The sequence below is a fragment of the Strix uralensis genome, chromosome 2 (assembly GCF_047716275.1).
Source record: "Strix uralensis isolate ZFMK-TIS-50842 chromosome 2, bStrUra1, whole genome shotgun sequence".
NCBI lineage: Eukaryota > Metazoa > Chordata > Aves > Strigiformes > Strigidae > Strix > Strix uralensis.
This window is the reverse complement of record NC_133973.1, coordinates 134,786,396-134,800,736: the sequence shown is the minus strand read 5'-3', so window position 1 is coordinate 134,800,736 and position 14,341 is coordinate 134,786,396. Positions and strand designations below refer to the sequence as shown.

General features: G+C 43.2%; 1 protein-coding gene across 2 annotated transcripts in view; it reads right to left on the bottom strand.

The window, feature by feature from the left end:
* Window positions 1–5,199: 5,199 nt before the first annotated feature.
* Window positions 5,200–14,341, bottom strand: part of INTS4 (integrator complex subunit 4) — a 37,567-nt gene continuing 28,425 nt past the window's right edge. For both annotated transcript variants that reach the window (XM_074860429.1, XM_074860430.1), the window contains exons 18-23: window positions 13,463–13,593; window positions 12,433–12,492; window positions 10,048–10,207; window positions 9,596–9,739; window positions 8,770–8,890; window positions 5,200–5,588 (exon numbers count right to left, since the gene is read on the bottom strand). In XM_074860429.1, the coding sequence (XP_074716530.1) occupies window positions 5,395–5,588; window positions 8,770–8,890; window positions 9,596–9,739; window positions 10,048–10,207; window positions 12,433–12,492; window positions 13,463–13,593 (810 nt within the window). In that variant the 3' untranslated portion in view covers window positions 5,200–5,394. The remainder of the gene's footprint in view (window positions 5,589–8,769; window positions 8,891–9,595; window positions 9,740–10,047; window positions 10,208–12,432; window positions 12,493–13,462; window positions 13,594–14,341) is intronic.

The following is a 14,341-nucleotide window of genomic DNA, read 5'->3' as shown; positions in this document are numbered from 1 at the left end:
GGTGGTTTGACTCTTTTGATCACCGTCATATATTTGCATTTTTTCATGAGATTTTGGGCCTTAAGGCAGCCTTCAATAGGAAGAGGCTTTGTAAGGCTTTTACTGAGAGGACAGTTCCAGTTTTTCCCCAATGTTGGACACTTCTAAGGTTCAGCTGGACAGGGTGCTGGGCCACTTGTCTAGATCATGCTTTTGCTAAGAAAAGTTGGACCTTGAGGTCCCTCCCAACCTGATAGTCTATGATTCTGTGATTTTTAAGTCCCACAGTATATGCGTTACACTGTTAGAAGTTGAGCAAACACCTAATCTTTCACCTCCAGGTTTGGTTTTTCCCCTTTTTTTTATATTTTCTTATTAATGATGAAGCCACATTCAAGGAAACTGCTCAGCCCGGGTTCTTCACTTGAGGAAAAATACTGTGGGCTCCTCGCACTGGTGCTCCGTGTTTTGCCCTCCAAAAGGCACAGGAGGAGCACAGCCCGTTGAGCATTGCCAGGTGACTTTTAGAGGTGTGCCCTCCCCAGCTTTGTGCTGCAGCCTCTTAATTGTTCCTTTCATTTGGCAACCGGTAGGATACAGAAGATTCCACTTCTAAAACGGGGAGCTGCAGCGTGGAAAGAAATGCATTTCTCTTTTTAAAGGTAAACTGCTAAGTTTTGCTACCATCTGTACAAAATTTTGGTCTCAACAAGGAGATTATCTGCTGCAAGTCTCTTCCATCCATATCGTCTATGTCTATTCCTGCTCTCGTCACAGCTTCCCGAGTCAGCTTTGTCACTTCCCACAAAAGCCGCTCCACTTGGGCTGCTCCAGTCACTGAAAGCCCAATTTCCTTCTTGGTGCCTGAAATTGCTTTGCTACATGGTGGAAACAGCTGGGACTGATTCATCAAAAAACTCAACCAGCGCTCAAAACGGTATCTTTATTAAATCGCTGCTTTCAGCTAGAGCCATAAATAATTTGTTAGAATTACGGGCTCATCGCCCAAATCGTGGGAATGCACTTTTATAGGGCAGGATTTCTCACATACCCACTTCTCTGCCTCCCACCAGGAAAACGATCTCCCGGCAGGCAGTGAACTCCCACCCTGGCGCTCTCATTAAAGCGGAGCCGGGGCTGGGCTGGGTGCCAGGAGGATCCCACCCCAGCTGCTCCCCGCGAGCCAGTCGCTCCCCAGCCCTTATCTTTGTGAAGCAGCACGCGGGAGCTGGCAGCCAGGAGAAACAGGCCATAAAAAAGGCTCACAGACACACCGAACAGAACGCCACCAGCTTTTTTTAAGGGACATCAGGTGGCATTTGTGCAAAGCCTAGGCCTTCAAACTTTATTTTGAAGTCTCAGTAATACTGCATTAGCAAGCTGTAAACGAAAAAGCCTACTCCCCCATTCCTAGCGCCTGCTACAAAGAATAAACTGGAAGATGCGAGTGAAATAAGATGAAAATCATGATTGTATCTCTGATTCGGTCAAAAGATTTCAGAACTCAGACAAGCAAGACAGGAATCCAGAGGAAGCCCATCTCCCTGAGCTGGAACCCAAGGTGATGTTGTACGGTCCTGATTTAAATGCTGGCCCTGTTCTGTCATCTTCCCAAGAACTTGATTGGTACTTTTTGCAGAGACTGCACCCACCCACTTAGTTTTTCTGTACTTTTAAAAATATGTGAAAAAGCACACCAGGTTTGAGTTAATTAATATCTCATAATCTTCAACTTTGTTCCAAATACATTTATAAATTGTTTTATAACTTGATAATTGCATTATTTACTTGCAAAGTTCTAAGAATTGGCTTAATGAATTTCAACGGACTTCAGCAATCTGATTATGAATTTCCCATTAATAGCATTCAGAGCTAGGCTCCCCCCCGGCCCAGATGCCGTGTGTAATTAAATCTGAAAAGTTAACGGTAAATAGAACAACACATTTTCAAACCACTAAGCTACATCCCTTTCATGTGAGTTCAGCCTTTTCCTTTCTCTGCCAGATTTTTGACCCACTTCCCTTATGCCTAACTAGGAGGTAAAATGCAGAGGCGAGAAGTGTTAGAACACAGTTTTTAGCAAATTATTTGCCCTTGTGTCTAGATTGCTCAATCTCCCCGTGGCTGCAGCTCTGTACTGGCACCATGTTCCCACATTCGCAAACATCTGAGAGAACAGAAACTCCCTGTACCCGGGTGGTTGGGATCTGGCGGCCTCTGTTCCCTCTTTGACAGAGATGAAAGATGCAAATTGCCTTTGTGTGAGAGTACAGCCCTTTGTTTTTCTTTTCATTCTAAGATCAACCATCTTTCAGGCCACTGCAGTGTAGAAGTCCCACAGCCAAAATGGAAGGACAACGGGTGAATGGGTAGAGATGTTTCTGAGATGACACAAAGTCCTGGAGCTCCACAGAAAGCGTGAACTCTGGGGTTTTTGAGAGCAGAAAAGCCGAAATGTCTCAAACCTGGGAGTGGGAGGAAAAAGTCAACATCTAGATTTAAACAACTACAAAAAAAATCTCAGAATACTTATATTTTATACAAATTTCCTTTCAGATTTCCCATGTTGGAATGGTGTGAAAGTGCATTTTAAGGAGAAAGTAAGCTAAAATAAATTGGAGATCAAGGTAAACAAGTTTTAAAGAAAAACAACACCAAACCCAAATCACAATCAAAAAATAGCAAAACAATCTGTTCGTAAGGGATGTTGTACCAGGGCCTGTAGTGACAACAAAAGGGGCGATGGTTTTAAACTGAAAGAGGGGAGATTTAGATGAGATCTAAGGAAGAAATTCTTTCCTGTGAGCGTGGTGAGGCCCTGGCACAGGTTGCCCAGAGAAGCTGTGGCTGCCCCCTCCCTGGAAGGGTTCAAGGCCAGGTTGGACGGGGCTTTGGGCAACCTGGGCTAGTGGAAGGTGGCCCTGCCCACGGCAGGAGGGTTGGAACTAGATGAGCTTTCAGGTCCCTTCCAACCCAAACCACTTCATGATTTTATGTTTACTAGTCTGCTTACATAAATAGGAGGGAAATCAAAGGTAAATTTGAATCTTGGGAAGAGTACAGTATTAAGGAAACAGCATTTGACATTGAATTTTAAGATCCTCGGTGTTACAGAACTTTTTTTTTTCAGTTCAGCTAAAATGATGATTAATTAGTCATCTGCTTGGATAGATAAAACCTAAGAAGAAAACAAGAACCTATGATTTCTTCCATGATTTAAAATAGCAATCAGAGAAAAAACAACAGGACCATGTCAAGAAGAGAAGCCAACTATGGAATACTCATTAGGGAACATTTTCATAGCAGTCTTAAATTTTCAAGTGATTTTAGGCCTCTTGAAATTATGAAGAGCTTCTCTGTAGCCCTTCAGTGTTTGGTTCTCAGCTGGTGGCACTACAGAAGGTGAGTGATCTTTGCCTCTTGTGTTATATGAAAGGAGCTCAAGCACAGCTGAGCAGAGAAGGGCAGCATGCTGGACAGAGCAGGCGTTCCCTCGGCCCCTGGTCTCTGCTCTGCCTACCAAAGCATCAGTCATGGCCTGGAGCATATGGACACCATTTAAATTAGAAGTCTTTATTGGGATGATAAACTGCAGAAATACTGGTAAAGTGTAAAATTGAGAGGGGGTGTAAAAAAAAAAAAAAAAAAAAAAGTCTGTAATGAGCTAGCTCAACTCATCAAGTCTGTGCCCGGGCCCAGCTTCCTAATAATAGAGGTACCTCAAGCCCTGCCCGCTGGGAACTGAACTGAGGATGCCAAAGAGGAGTCAGATGGTGACAACTCGGCTGTTACACGCGCAGGAGGTTTTCAAAACAGTGCCCTGAAGGTGAAAAAACAGTTTGCAAGAGCAGTAGCACTACGAAAGGGTATTTAATTCAAGGACACCTAAAGTAGTTGAATAGCTTTATGGTTATGAGTCTTTGGACCTCAACATGTCAGTGCTAGAAAAATTAAAATCACAAAAAACTTGCAGTAATCTCTTAGTAGCCTAGAAGCATGCAGGCATGCATGTTCACTCATATAATAAAGAGGAAACAGATTAGCATGAGTTTTCCAATTTTATTGTAGGAAAGCACATAAGGGGTTTTGTGTGATTCTTTACACTAATTTCTGCAGGCTTTTTTTTTTTTTTAACAATTGATTCATGAACACAGGTAACATTTGGCTGCCACACTATGAAGTTTCACACATTAAGTACTCCTAGAAAATCCTACCAAAGGATTGCTACAAATCACAGGAGGCTCCTCAGTCACCTGAAGCCTTGCACAGACACGCCTTCCAACAGGAACGCCAGAAGGATCACGTTTTTGTGAGTTCCTGTCCCTCTGCACTCCCAGCTCCCCGCTTCGGGGGATGATGACAAGTTGCCTGGCTGCTGTTTAACTGAGAGCGTGTTTGGCTACTTCAGCTGATCAGAAAGGCTCAGACTGCCAAAACTGCTGCTGAATTGAAAAACTAAGCAGATTTTCTCCTCTCGGTAAGATTGGTTCAGGCCAAGATCACCACACAGAAACAGATTCTGTAAAATTGGTGGGATGGGATTAGTAATTTTTCAACCCATGGTATTTAATCATATTGTTCCTGAAGACATACAAATATGCAACAGGAGATTAGCGTTACAATTCAGAGATTAATGTTTGACTCCATTTTATGTAAATGAACAAAGGAAATAACACAGTTTTGTTGCTGTAACTCGGTTAAACTCCATCTCCTGCTAACTAAAGTTCTGCTGCTTGCACCAACAGCTTCCTCCTCTCCCCACACAACACAAACACCTCCCCAAAACTGTACTAGCTTCAGTACAGTTGTAGAGGATGTAAAAATCCCTCAGGATTTAGCCTACAGCAGTTGGTAATTTCACTTTGAGGTGCAGTTCCTACACAAGAACAAGAGCACTTTATGTTTTTTTTACTAAGAATTTAGGTACTAATGCACAAATACAAGTTTTAGACATAAAAAAACCCCCAAAAAACCCCACACAAAACCCCCAAACTCCTTAGCTTCATTTCAGTGTACTGTAAAAAGAACACTGATTTATGTGCCTAAGCATTTACACAGTAAATACATCGCAGAAAACCTAGAGGCCTTGAAGAGAAACTTCTAATAAGTAAAAACTGAAGATACGGCCCAATGAAATTACTACTGGAATGCTGACTGAGAATTGTCTTGATTTTGTTGATTCAATACAGAAACACCTGCATTTTCTTGAAACTGCTCTTAACTAGCTGAGTAACTCCTGTATTGGTCTATCAGCTTCTTACCAAGGAGACCAATTGTTCTTCAGCAGCTTTATTTCTACAGGTGACTGTTTTTAACCCAAGTATAAAAATGGTTTGGTTTGCTATCTTGGAACACTGTATATTGTTTTTATGTAACTCAACAAGCCCATAAATAGACTTCTTTTAGTGACAGAGTTCACCGTCTGGCAGGTTTGGGCATTATATAAACTTTGACAGGTTTGCTGAAGGGTATGGTCCCCTCTATGCCGTTCTCAGATTGCGGGAGAGCCTCCAAGCTCTCGCTCCAGGTAGATTTAGGAATTTTAGCAGATGCCTTGCTCCTGTTGGAATTATAAGCCAGCAGCAACCGCACTTCAATCTGACATGGCTCTGTAGAAAAAAAAAAAAAACCAAAAACAAATAAACAACACAGAACAACCAAAACATGAACATCATCACCCAATGAACAACCAACACTGAGTGACATTTTCTCACGTATGCTGGGTTAAGTACAGAGCCATTCTGGGCTGACCAAAATCCAATCTGGTGATGGAGAATACAACTTTGTTGTTACATTCAGCATGGCAGAACTAAGCACCATTTTAGATCCCTCCCCTCTTTCTCATAGCTTAAAAAAAGAATCTCACAACTAATTGAAAAACAGCAGCTTTCAAAAGTAACTGTTAAAAGTTATTCCAACCAAATAATAATAAAATTGTAAAAGACCACAGAACTAGTGGGTCTTGCTATCTATGTTTTTATGGCAGGATCAAGTAAATCCAGATGATATCTGCTAAGACTCACAGGAGGTTACTTGAAGATTCTTTTCTGTTGGAGGTTTTCACGCTGCAAGACAGCCTTTGCCCCTCTTCTACCATCTCAGCAGCTAGACAGACATGGCTCTATTGTCCACAAGGCGATTTCACTTTGTTCTTCTCCCAGTGGTCATAACAAAAATGGGCTTTCAGTCTACCTAGTGCGATGCTGAGCAGCGTGCTGGACGGTAGCCCCATTGAAATTTTCCTTTCTAGACTGAAAAACGTGATTCCTCTAGGTTTTCCATATGGACTTGTACTGGTTTTGGCTGTGATAAAGTGAATTTTCTTTCCTAGTAGCTCGCATGGTGCTACATTTTGGATTTGTGACCAAAACGGTGTTGATAACACAGGGATGTTTTAGCTATTGCTGAACAGTGCAACACCCACAAGTTTTCTCGCTTTTACTCTTCTGAGTCTCTTCCCCATCCCGCTGGGGAGGCGGGGAGTGAGCACTGGGTGGTGTGTGGGGCTTGACTGTACAGCGGGTTAACCCACAACAGGACCAGATTACTGAAACCTAAATAAACCCTACTGAAAGCCACATAATTTTAAGATGCAACGCCCAGAACTGCAGCGGTACTCCAGCTGAGGCATCAGCAGCGCCAGACAGAACACAAGAAATAACCTTTTTCCAACAGTTATACCACAGTTCAGCTAACACCCCCCCGAGATTCACCGTTTTGCCACACTGTCAACTCTTACTTGCAGCTTGCAGTCCCCTCTAGCGCTCGCACTATACACCCCTCAGTGAATCTGTGCTTTGTATTTGGGCATTCTCCTTCCTAAGCACACACTTTTTACCAGCCTTCAGTAAGTTTCAGTGTCTTGAATGAAGGCAATCTCTCCATTTTGAATTCTGAGCCTGTTCCCTGAGCCCCTCCCAGCTTGGTGTCCTCCCCACATTTTATATGCTCAAGTGTCAATGTCAAATTTAATAGTTAAAATAACTGTTAGGGAGACACCAGAAGGGTCCCTTAGGGCCATACTTAAAATGCCCTTCCAGTGAATGCTGCAGAAGCAGAAATACAGACTTGATTCAGCTCCCTCTGGTACAGGATGAACCTTTAAACCCAGATACTTCCAGTCATAGAAACAATACATTCTTCTCCAAAACAAAACAAAGATAGCAGGATGAACGAGTACACCATGGAAATGCTATATAAGAAGAAGTATGTGAAAGAACATGGCACTGAACAAAACTGATGGTTAAAAAAAGATCACCAAATCCTATTAATAACTGCTCAGAAAAACTGCTCAGAAAAAAAGCCCACATTTGAATAAATGTGAAGGGATTAAAAGAGAACAGGACAAAGGGAACTGCGAACAAATACCCTCTGCTTTTGTTGTTTGAAGTCCACCAGCCAATTACTGAAGCACGTTCACGGGGAAGTGTGAATGCCAGCTGAGACTGAACGTGAACGTTGGAGTCGCACATTTCATCAGAGCTAAAGGGTTTTTTTTTTTAGGGCATTAAAAGGGTGAAAGTTTAATCAGCAGTGAAATTGTACTGTTGGGTACACACAGTTCCAATGGTTCTCTGCCCTGCACAAATACTTGTCAGATCTAAAGCAATGAATTACAAGGAGTCAGTTTACCATGACTCCTTGCCTTTAAATAAGGACGCAGGCCTGACTCCTACAACTGACCTTGCTCTGCACAGCAGTGGGTGACCTCACCTTGACTACGTGCTGCCATGCGAAGGCCCCCGGTGCTGGAAGACCGCCCGCAGAGCCCCCAGCGCGTAGCAAGCGCCTTCCCTCCCAGGCCAGCAGCCCCTCTAGTGCCTATGGAGCAGCAGTGCCCTGTCAGCCAGGGGGATGTAAGTGCTCAAAGGCTGCAAGAACAGAAATCTCAGCCATGGTAGCATCAACACCAGCTGTAGACTCCAAGATCCTCAAAGCCCCCAAGACTGTGGGCACGTAGCTCTTATGTGCAGGAGACCCCAGCAGCGCTACAGGCTTGGGGAGGAGTGGCTGGAGAGCTGCCAGTCAGAGAGGGACCTGGGGGTGTTGATTGACAGCTGGATGAACAGGAGCCAGCAGTGTGCCCAGGTGGCCAAGAAGGCCAATGGCATCCTGGCTTGTATCAGCACTAGCGTGGCCAGCAGGGACAGGGAAGGGATCTTACCCCTGGACTCGGCACTGGTGAGGCCGCACCTCGATTACTGTGTTCAGTTTTGGGCCCCTCACTACAAAAAGGCCATTGAATGACTCGAGCGTGTCCAGAGAAGGGCAACGAAGCTGGTGCAGGGTCTGGAGCACATGTCGTACGAGGAGCGGCTGAGGGAACTGGGGGGGTTTAGTCTGGAGAAGAGGGGGCTGAGGGGAGACCTCATGGCCCTCTCCAACTCCCTGAAAGGAGGGTGCAGAGAGGGGGGATGAGTCTCTTGAGCCAAGGAACAAGCGCCAGGACAAGAGAGAATGGCCTCAAGCTGCGCCAGGGCAGGGTCAGACTGGCTCTTAGGAAGGATTTCTTTGCAGAAGGGGTTGTTGGGCGTTGGAATGGGCTGCCCAGGGCAGGGGGGGAGTCCCCATCCCTGGAGGGGTTGAAGAGTCGGGCTGACCCAGCACTGAGGGAGCTGGTGGAGTTGAGAAAGGTCAGTGTGAACAGTTAATGGTTGGACTGGAGGATCTTCAAGGGCTTTTCCAAGCCAGGTGATTCTGGGATTCTGTGAGACTCGGATCAAGCAAGACACCCTCCTCCCTTAGAAAAGTACAGCCACACAATACATGAACTTGTATGAGTAATGGTACCTGTCCAGGCCGTGTGTGAGAGGTAAACCTGAGTTATCAGTCTGTGCCTGCCAGGACCAGGATTTCGAAAGTCAGCTGGTTTAGGATGGATAATTTGTGCTTGTCCATCTGGATACAATACCTACAGGAGAAGAAAAAGAAAAAAAAAAAGGAAACAACTGAATGACAACTGGAGATTCACACAGTGTGCATTATTGCAGTGTTTTCTGTTTGAGTTTGAAGGCAGGAAGATGTGCTTTATCTTGGAGCCAGTCCAGCTGCCCTAGATTTAATGGCCACACGCTGGCCATTCAGAGGGGAAAACGTACAATGACATCAGCTTCTTCCTCTGCACTGTAAACAGAGGTTTTCATTTCTTTGTTATGCAGTGAATTTGCATATTTTACATGGCATCGTACCACACCTACCCCTTCAGCTGCATTTGAAACTAGTGATTCAGCAGCAGGAAGAAAGTTAAGTTGTAAATACAAAGAGCCGAGAGCCTGCGTATTTCTGAACTGTTCAAACAGCTTCTTCTGCTCCTCCTTCTCCCACTACACAAGCTGGAAGTTCACCAGCATTTATTTGTGCTTATGTCCGTAACGTGCCCAGCGCACGTGAAAGCACTGTGTGGAGCACAGAACGGCAGCAACGTGCTCAAAGCAAACTGTCAGGAGCTTACACAAATCAACTCAGCACACTACATACAAGCCAGATTCTGAACGCGTGGCTAAAACACAGAAATCCAACATTGTTACTAATAAAATGTACAATTATTTGCAATTTTGAAGGATTGACATCCTTAAGCGAACTCCCCTAAGACACAATCTTGTAAGCCACTGCTTACCTGGACTTTAACAGTTCCTTGGGGATCCTGCACATGTTCCAGAGTTGCATCAACATCCAGTGCCACTACCAACCCCGACGTAAACCTCAGAGGATTATCAGATTCACCAGTAGGCTCAATGATATTTGCAGTAGCTCTATGGAGCTATTAGGGGCAAAGCAGTTGGCAAAAATAAGGTGGGGGGAGGAGGAGGAAAGAAAAAAAGACAATTGTTACTGTTCTTAATGAAGAAACTCTGCATGAACTTTGGATTCTTTTAGATACTGCCAGAAATTATCAAGTCCTCTGTATTTTCGGCAGTTGTCCTGAGGACGCTAGGTAAGAAGAGAGCCTTTGAAGAAATAACACTTGGGACTGACCAAACACCTGAATCCTAAAAGTATATTAGGAACTAGTCAAATGCTGAGACAGTCTGCAAGGATATTGAATTTAATTCTCTGTGTTAAACTGACCTGCTCCGGAAGAGGAAGGTGGAGGAAGGTACTTTGTCGCAGTGTTGTCTGAAGAATCTTGACCACTTCCGAAGGCTTGGATGTCACGAGTCTGGGCATTAGGTCCAGCAATTTATCTACAAAACTGCCTTGCATATGTGGGAGCTCAGAGATGAAACATCTGTGTTAAGAATAAGTTAAAAATCAAAGACTTTTTTCAACATTTGCAACAGTATTGTTATTTTCAGCCAAGTTACTTAATCCTTATATTTAGTTATAATGACAGAATTAGATACATAGATTCCTCTTCCAATGCACGTCTCATACATAAAATAAAGATGATTTTGGCTAGTTATGTTGGGTCTATACCTTGTGCTCAAACTGACAACATCAAGGGCTATGCAGGACTCACCTCTTGGCTCCTTCATCAATACAGAGCACAGCAGGCAAAGGAGTCTACATTCACAAAAAAGAAGCTAGAAATGTTGAGCTGCCCATCAACACCACATTAATGAGAAGCAGATATTGTAGGGATTTGTCCAGTCACATGCAACTGTAATGCTATATAACTAGAATGCTAATTAAATGAGACTACAGGCAATTCCAGTACTCTGCATTCAGTCTCGATGTCTCAACAAACACACACGGCTGGATGAAAGAGCCATTCCTGCTATAGTTGCCCTGCAAACTTCTGAAATTGGTACTTCTCAGGGAAGACATGCACATGCCTTTAGTTCTTTATGCTGTGCACTTTCATCCAGCCAGCTAAATAGCTGACTCATTAGAGGATCTTACATACCCACACACCCAATACACGAGCTGTCTGACCTTCTGCTACAGCAAAGTTTCCAGTATGGTTTTTCTCTACCCATATTTATGAGAGTATTCCTTATTACATCTGAGGAGTTAATTTTTAACAGTAAACTACAGTCAGTAGGGTTTTTTTTTAAAAAAAACCAGCTAGTTCTAGAGGTCAAGAGCAGAGAATAGAATCCACTCTATAGTTTGGGACAACAGCCTCTCACAAGAAGAGCATTTGATATTTTTTATTCTTTATACAGAAGTAAAATTGGGCTCTACCCTACAACCCCACATGCAGAAGATGGTTTGTTAGACTGAGTCACTGGTGGCTTATCTGTTACTATCAGCAACATTCCTATGGTGTTTAGCCAGACAGCTTTGTAAGCCTAGTAAATATTAGTGCAATTTGGTGACAAAAAATGCATCATTTCTGTAGGTGAGCAGCCACTTGAACAACGGGCTCTCCCCACTTATCAAATCTGGTGTTGCGCTGTCTCTTCACCTACAGTTGAGTCTATAAAGCCTGGACAGGAATACCAGACATGCCCCAAACAGCTTCAGGTCCTAAAGTGACATTTTTTTCAGGATCCTTGTGGTGCTCTGCAGGAGCTCATAATCCATAAATGGAAACTTCAACCACTGGCTTGGCAAGGGTGGAGAAAAATCACACTCTCCTCTGTGCAGGCTAAGAGGAATGCAGGAATACATATCCTTGTGTTCCTCCGACTGCTGCTACACAGACAACAGATTTCAACTACTCTGTCATGGGATGCAGCTAAAACCTGGCACGCTGAGGCTGCGTAACCCAGACACGGGGATTTTACACGTCTGAGCATTTACAGGCGACCTTACAGCTAATTGACAAGATCCACCATCATCCAGATTCCTTTTTGTGGAATTCAGCACTGCCTGTAGGAGTTACATTCCTGAGAATTAGTGATGATTTTTGCTGATCCTGAGACAGATACAAAGCAAACGAACAGTTCTATTCAGTACCAAATGAGCTAAGCGTTAGGGAATGGGTAGATTTGGTTTCCTTTTCTCATCACTTAACCAGCCACAACTGCCAAGCATATCGACCATGAAAAAACATGAATTTAATCAGAACTAGAGATGGAATATGGCTCAGCCAACTCTGGATACCTATGTCTCTGGGCTAGCTATCCAATTCCCTTCTGAGTCAATGGAAAAAACCTGGGCATCTGACCTATTTCAGACATCTACATTCAGATAAAATGAAAGAAGCACCTCTCCAGTGAGATGTGAGCCAAGCAAGGTCTTACACAGCAAACATCAACACCTTGGTGAGATGACTCCCACCTCGAGCATATAGTCGGTTCACTCGCTCTCTCATTTACAATTTAGAAATCTGTGATAAAGGGAAATTCCCTTTTTTGTCATACTCCCAGGAAAGCTCTTCCATTGATCCCACATTTAGAAGGGAGTTTAATTCTTGCTTTATCATTCTCTCATGATAGCAGTCCCCGATGTAGGACAGCAACAGCGAAAGGGAGATGCAAAGAGATGAAAAACAAATGGAACATTCCCTGATGACAGCGGTGGAGGAATTTTCTAACAAAGTGAAGAAGCAATGGAGTTTCTCACCTCTGAAAGGAATCCACTTCTTGTAGGAATTTTTCACACATCCCAAAAAGGGGTTCCACTCTGTAATGAAGATAACATTCCTTGGTTTAGTTTTAAAGAAGGAAAACTGGCTCTATGGCTATAAGCATTTAGGTGTTTTAGAATCCAGTTCAAGCTCCTAAAAGCTACAAGATCTTACAGTTTTGAGGCCAGAAAGGTGTTCCCCACAAAAGAAAAAATAAAAATAAAAATAAAAATTAATTGCCATCTCCCTCCTCACATCCATATCCCCCTTCCACAAAAAATCATATGTGTAAGGCATAAATTAAGTTCCCAAAGTCACTGTTAGAAAATATTAACTTTCAACCTCTAAAACAAGGTTAAAAGGCAAATATATTCTGGACCTCTATGCAACACAGTAAAATGATGGCAACAAACCCAAAAAAGTAAACAAATTAGGAAACCAACCACTCTGCTCTAATTCCACCAAATGGAGTTCCAATTCTACAACCATCCAAACCCACGTGTAACTTCACTGACCTCAGCAGCCAACATGACCCACACAGAGCCTCTCGTGTTACCTAAGCCATGCACACACGAGCATTTTGTGTCCCAGTCACACAAACATTAGCTGCAGATCAGTCAAAAAGACAACTCTTTTCTGATGCTAAAAAACTCAGCGACTAATACTGAATGGAGCAAACACGATCAGTGCATTCTTTGATAAATGACTTTTCCTCATGTAAGTAGGTCCCAAATATCAACTCTAAGACACAGTTTACAATGTTTTTAACCTATTTATATGTTCACAGCTGAAAGAACTCAACCCCCTAAACATGTCTTCCTAATAATTTTGTCATCTAATTTAGTATTGTGCCACTGTACAGCTGCACCAAAGGCTCTTCATGCTGAAGTAGTGTAGCAAATGGTTATTGGCATGCTATGATGTTTTATGTGTCTAATTTATCCTTGCTGTTTTTTTTTAAACAAAGTTTGAGGAAACTAAGCTTACAGTTAGTTAACCCTGAGGTCCTTTTACTAGTTACCTTACCCTCTAGTGGTACGTGCAGTCACTATAAGCTGTAATGCCTTTGCTTGCAGTCTCATGTGGTGAATAATGACCACTTGTCTACTTTCCACTCCACTGTACATGAACTCCATTTTATAAGTTTCTTCCAAGATCTGTCAGACAGACACCACAAGGGTAAAAAAAACATCAGACTCTGTTAAACTCTTGCACAAGCATGATCACAAGATTCTGGTACTTCTTCCTCACACCAAGGAACACATTAATCCATGAGTCTCATTCTTCTGGTGAAATTCTTCACAGAGTAAAGTGGCACCTAACACTGAAAGGTTATGTTGGCTATACTGAAGAAACAATTCATGAAACTTGGCCTGAAATCAATCCCTTCCTCCATTGGCAGTCTATCTCTTGACGCTGCATTTCATATTTCTAGGGGTAGAGCGCTCCCGGACTCCCACTGGCTACTCTGAAATACAAAATGTGAGCAGCACAACAGAGCAGCCCCAGTGGTCCTGCTCAGGTTTACATTTTTGGAGCTAGATTTGACAAGTTCTCTTGAAAACAACTTTACATTCAACAATGCTTCATGTACTGCAGCTGAAGATGGGAACTATCACAAGGTAAGTATCATTCTGGGTTATTTTAGATACACAGTTAAAAGCTGAGACAGCACATGGCAGTTTTACTCACTGTACTTCATCTGTTGAATAGATGGTCTTAAGTAGACAAGAGAAGTGCTCAAATTAACACAGTTGAGTTCAGTATGACTGTATAGAAGCTAGGGACTTGCAAATTATTTAATAGGAAATATTCCCTCACCTTGCATTGACGGGAAGTGATCTACAGTCACAAGCACAACAGATAAAACTTCCCAGGGGGTTCACATGCTGCTGAGAAGGGCAC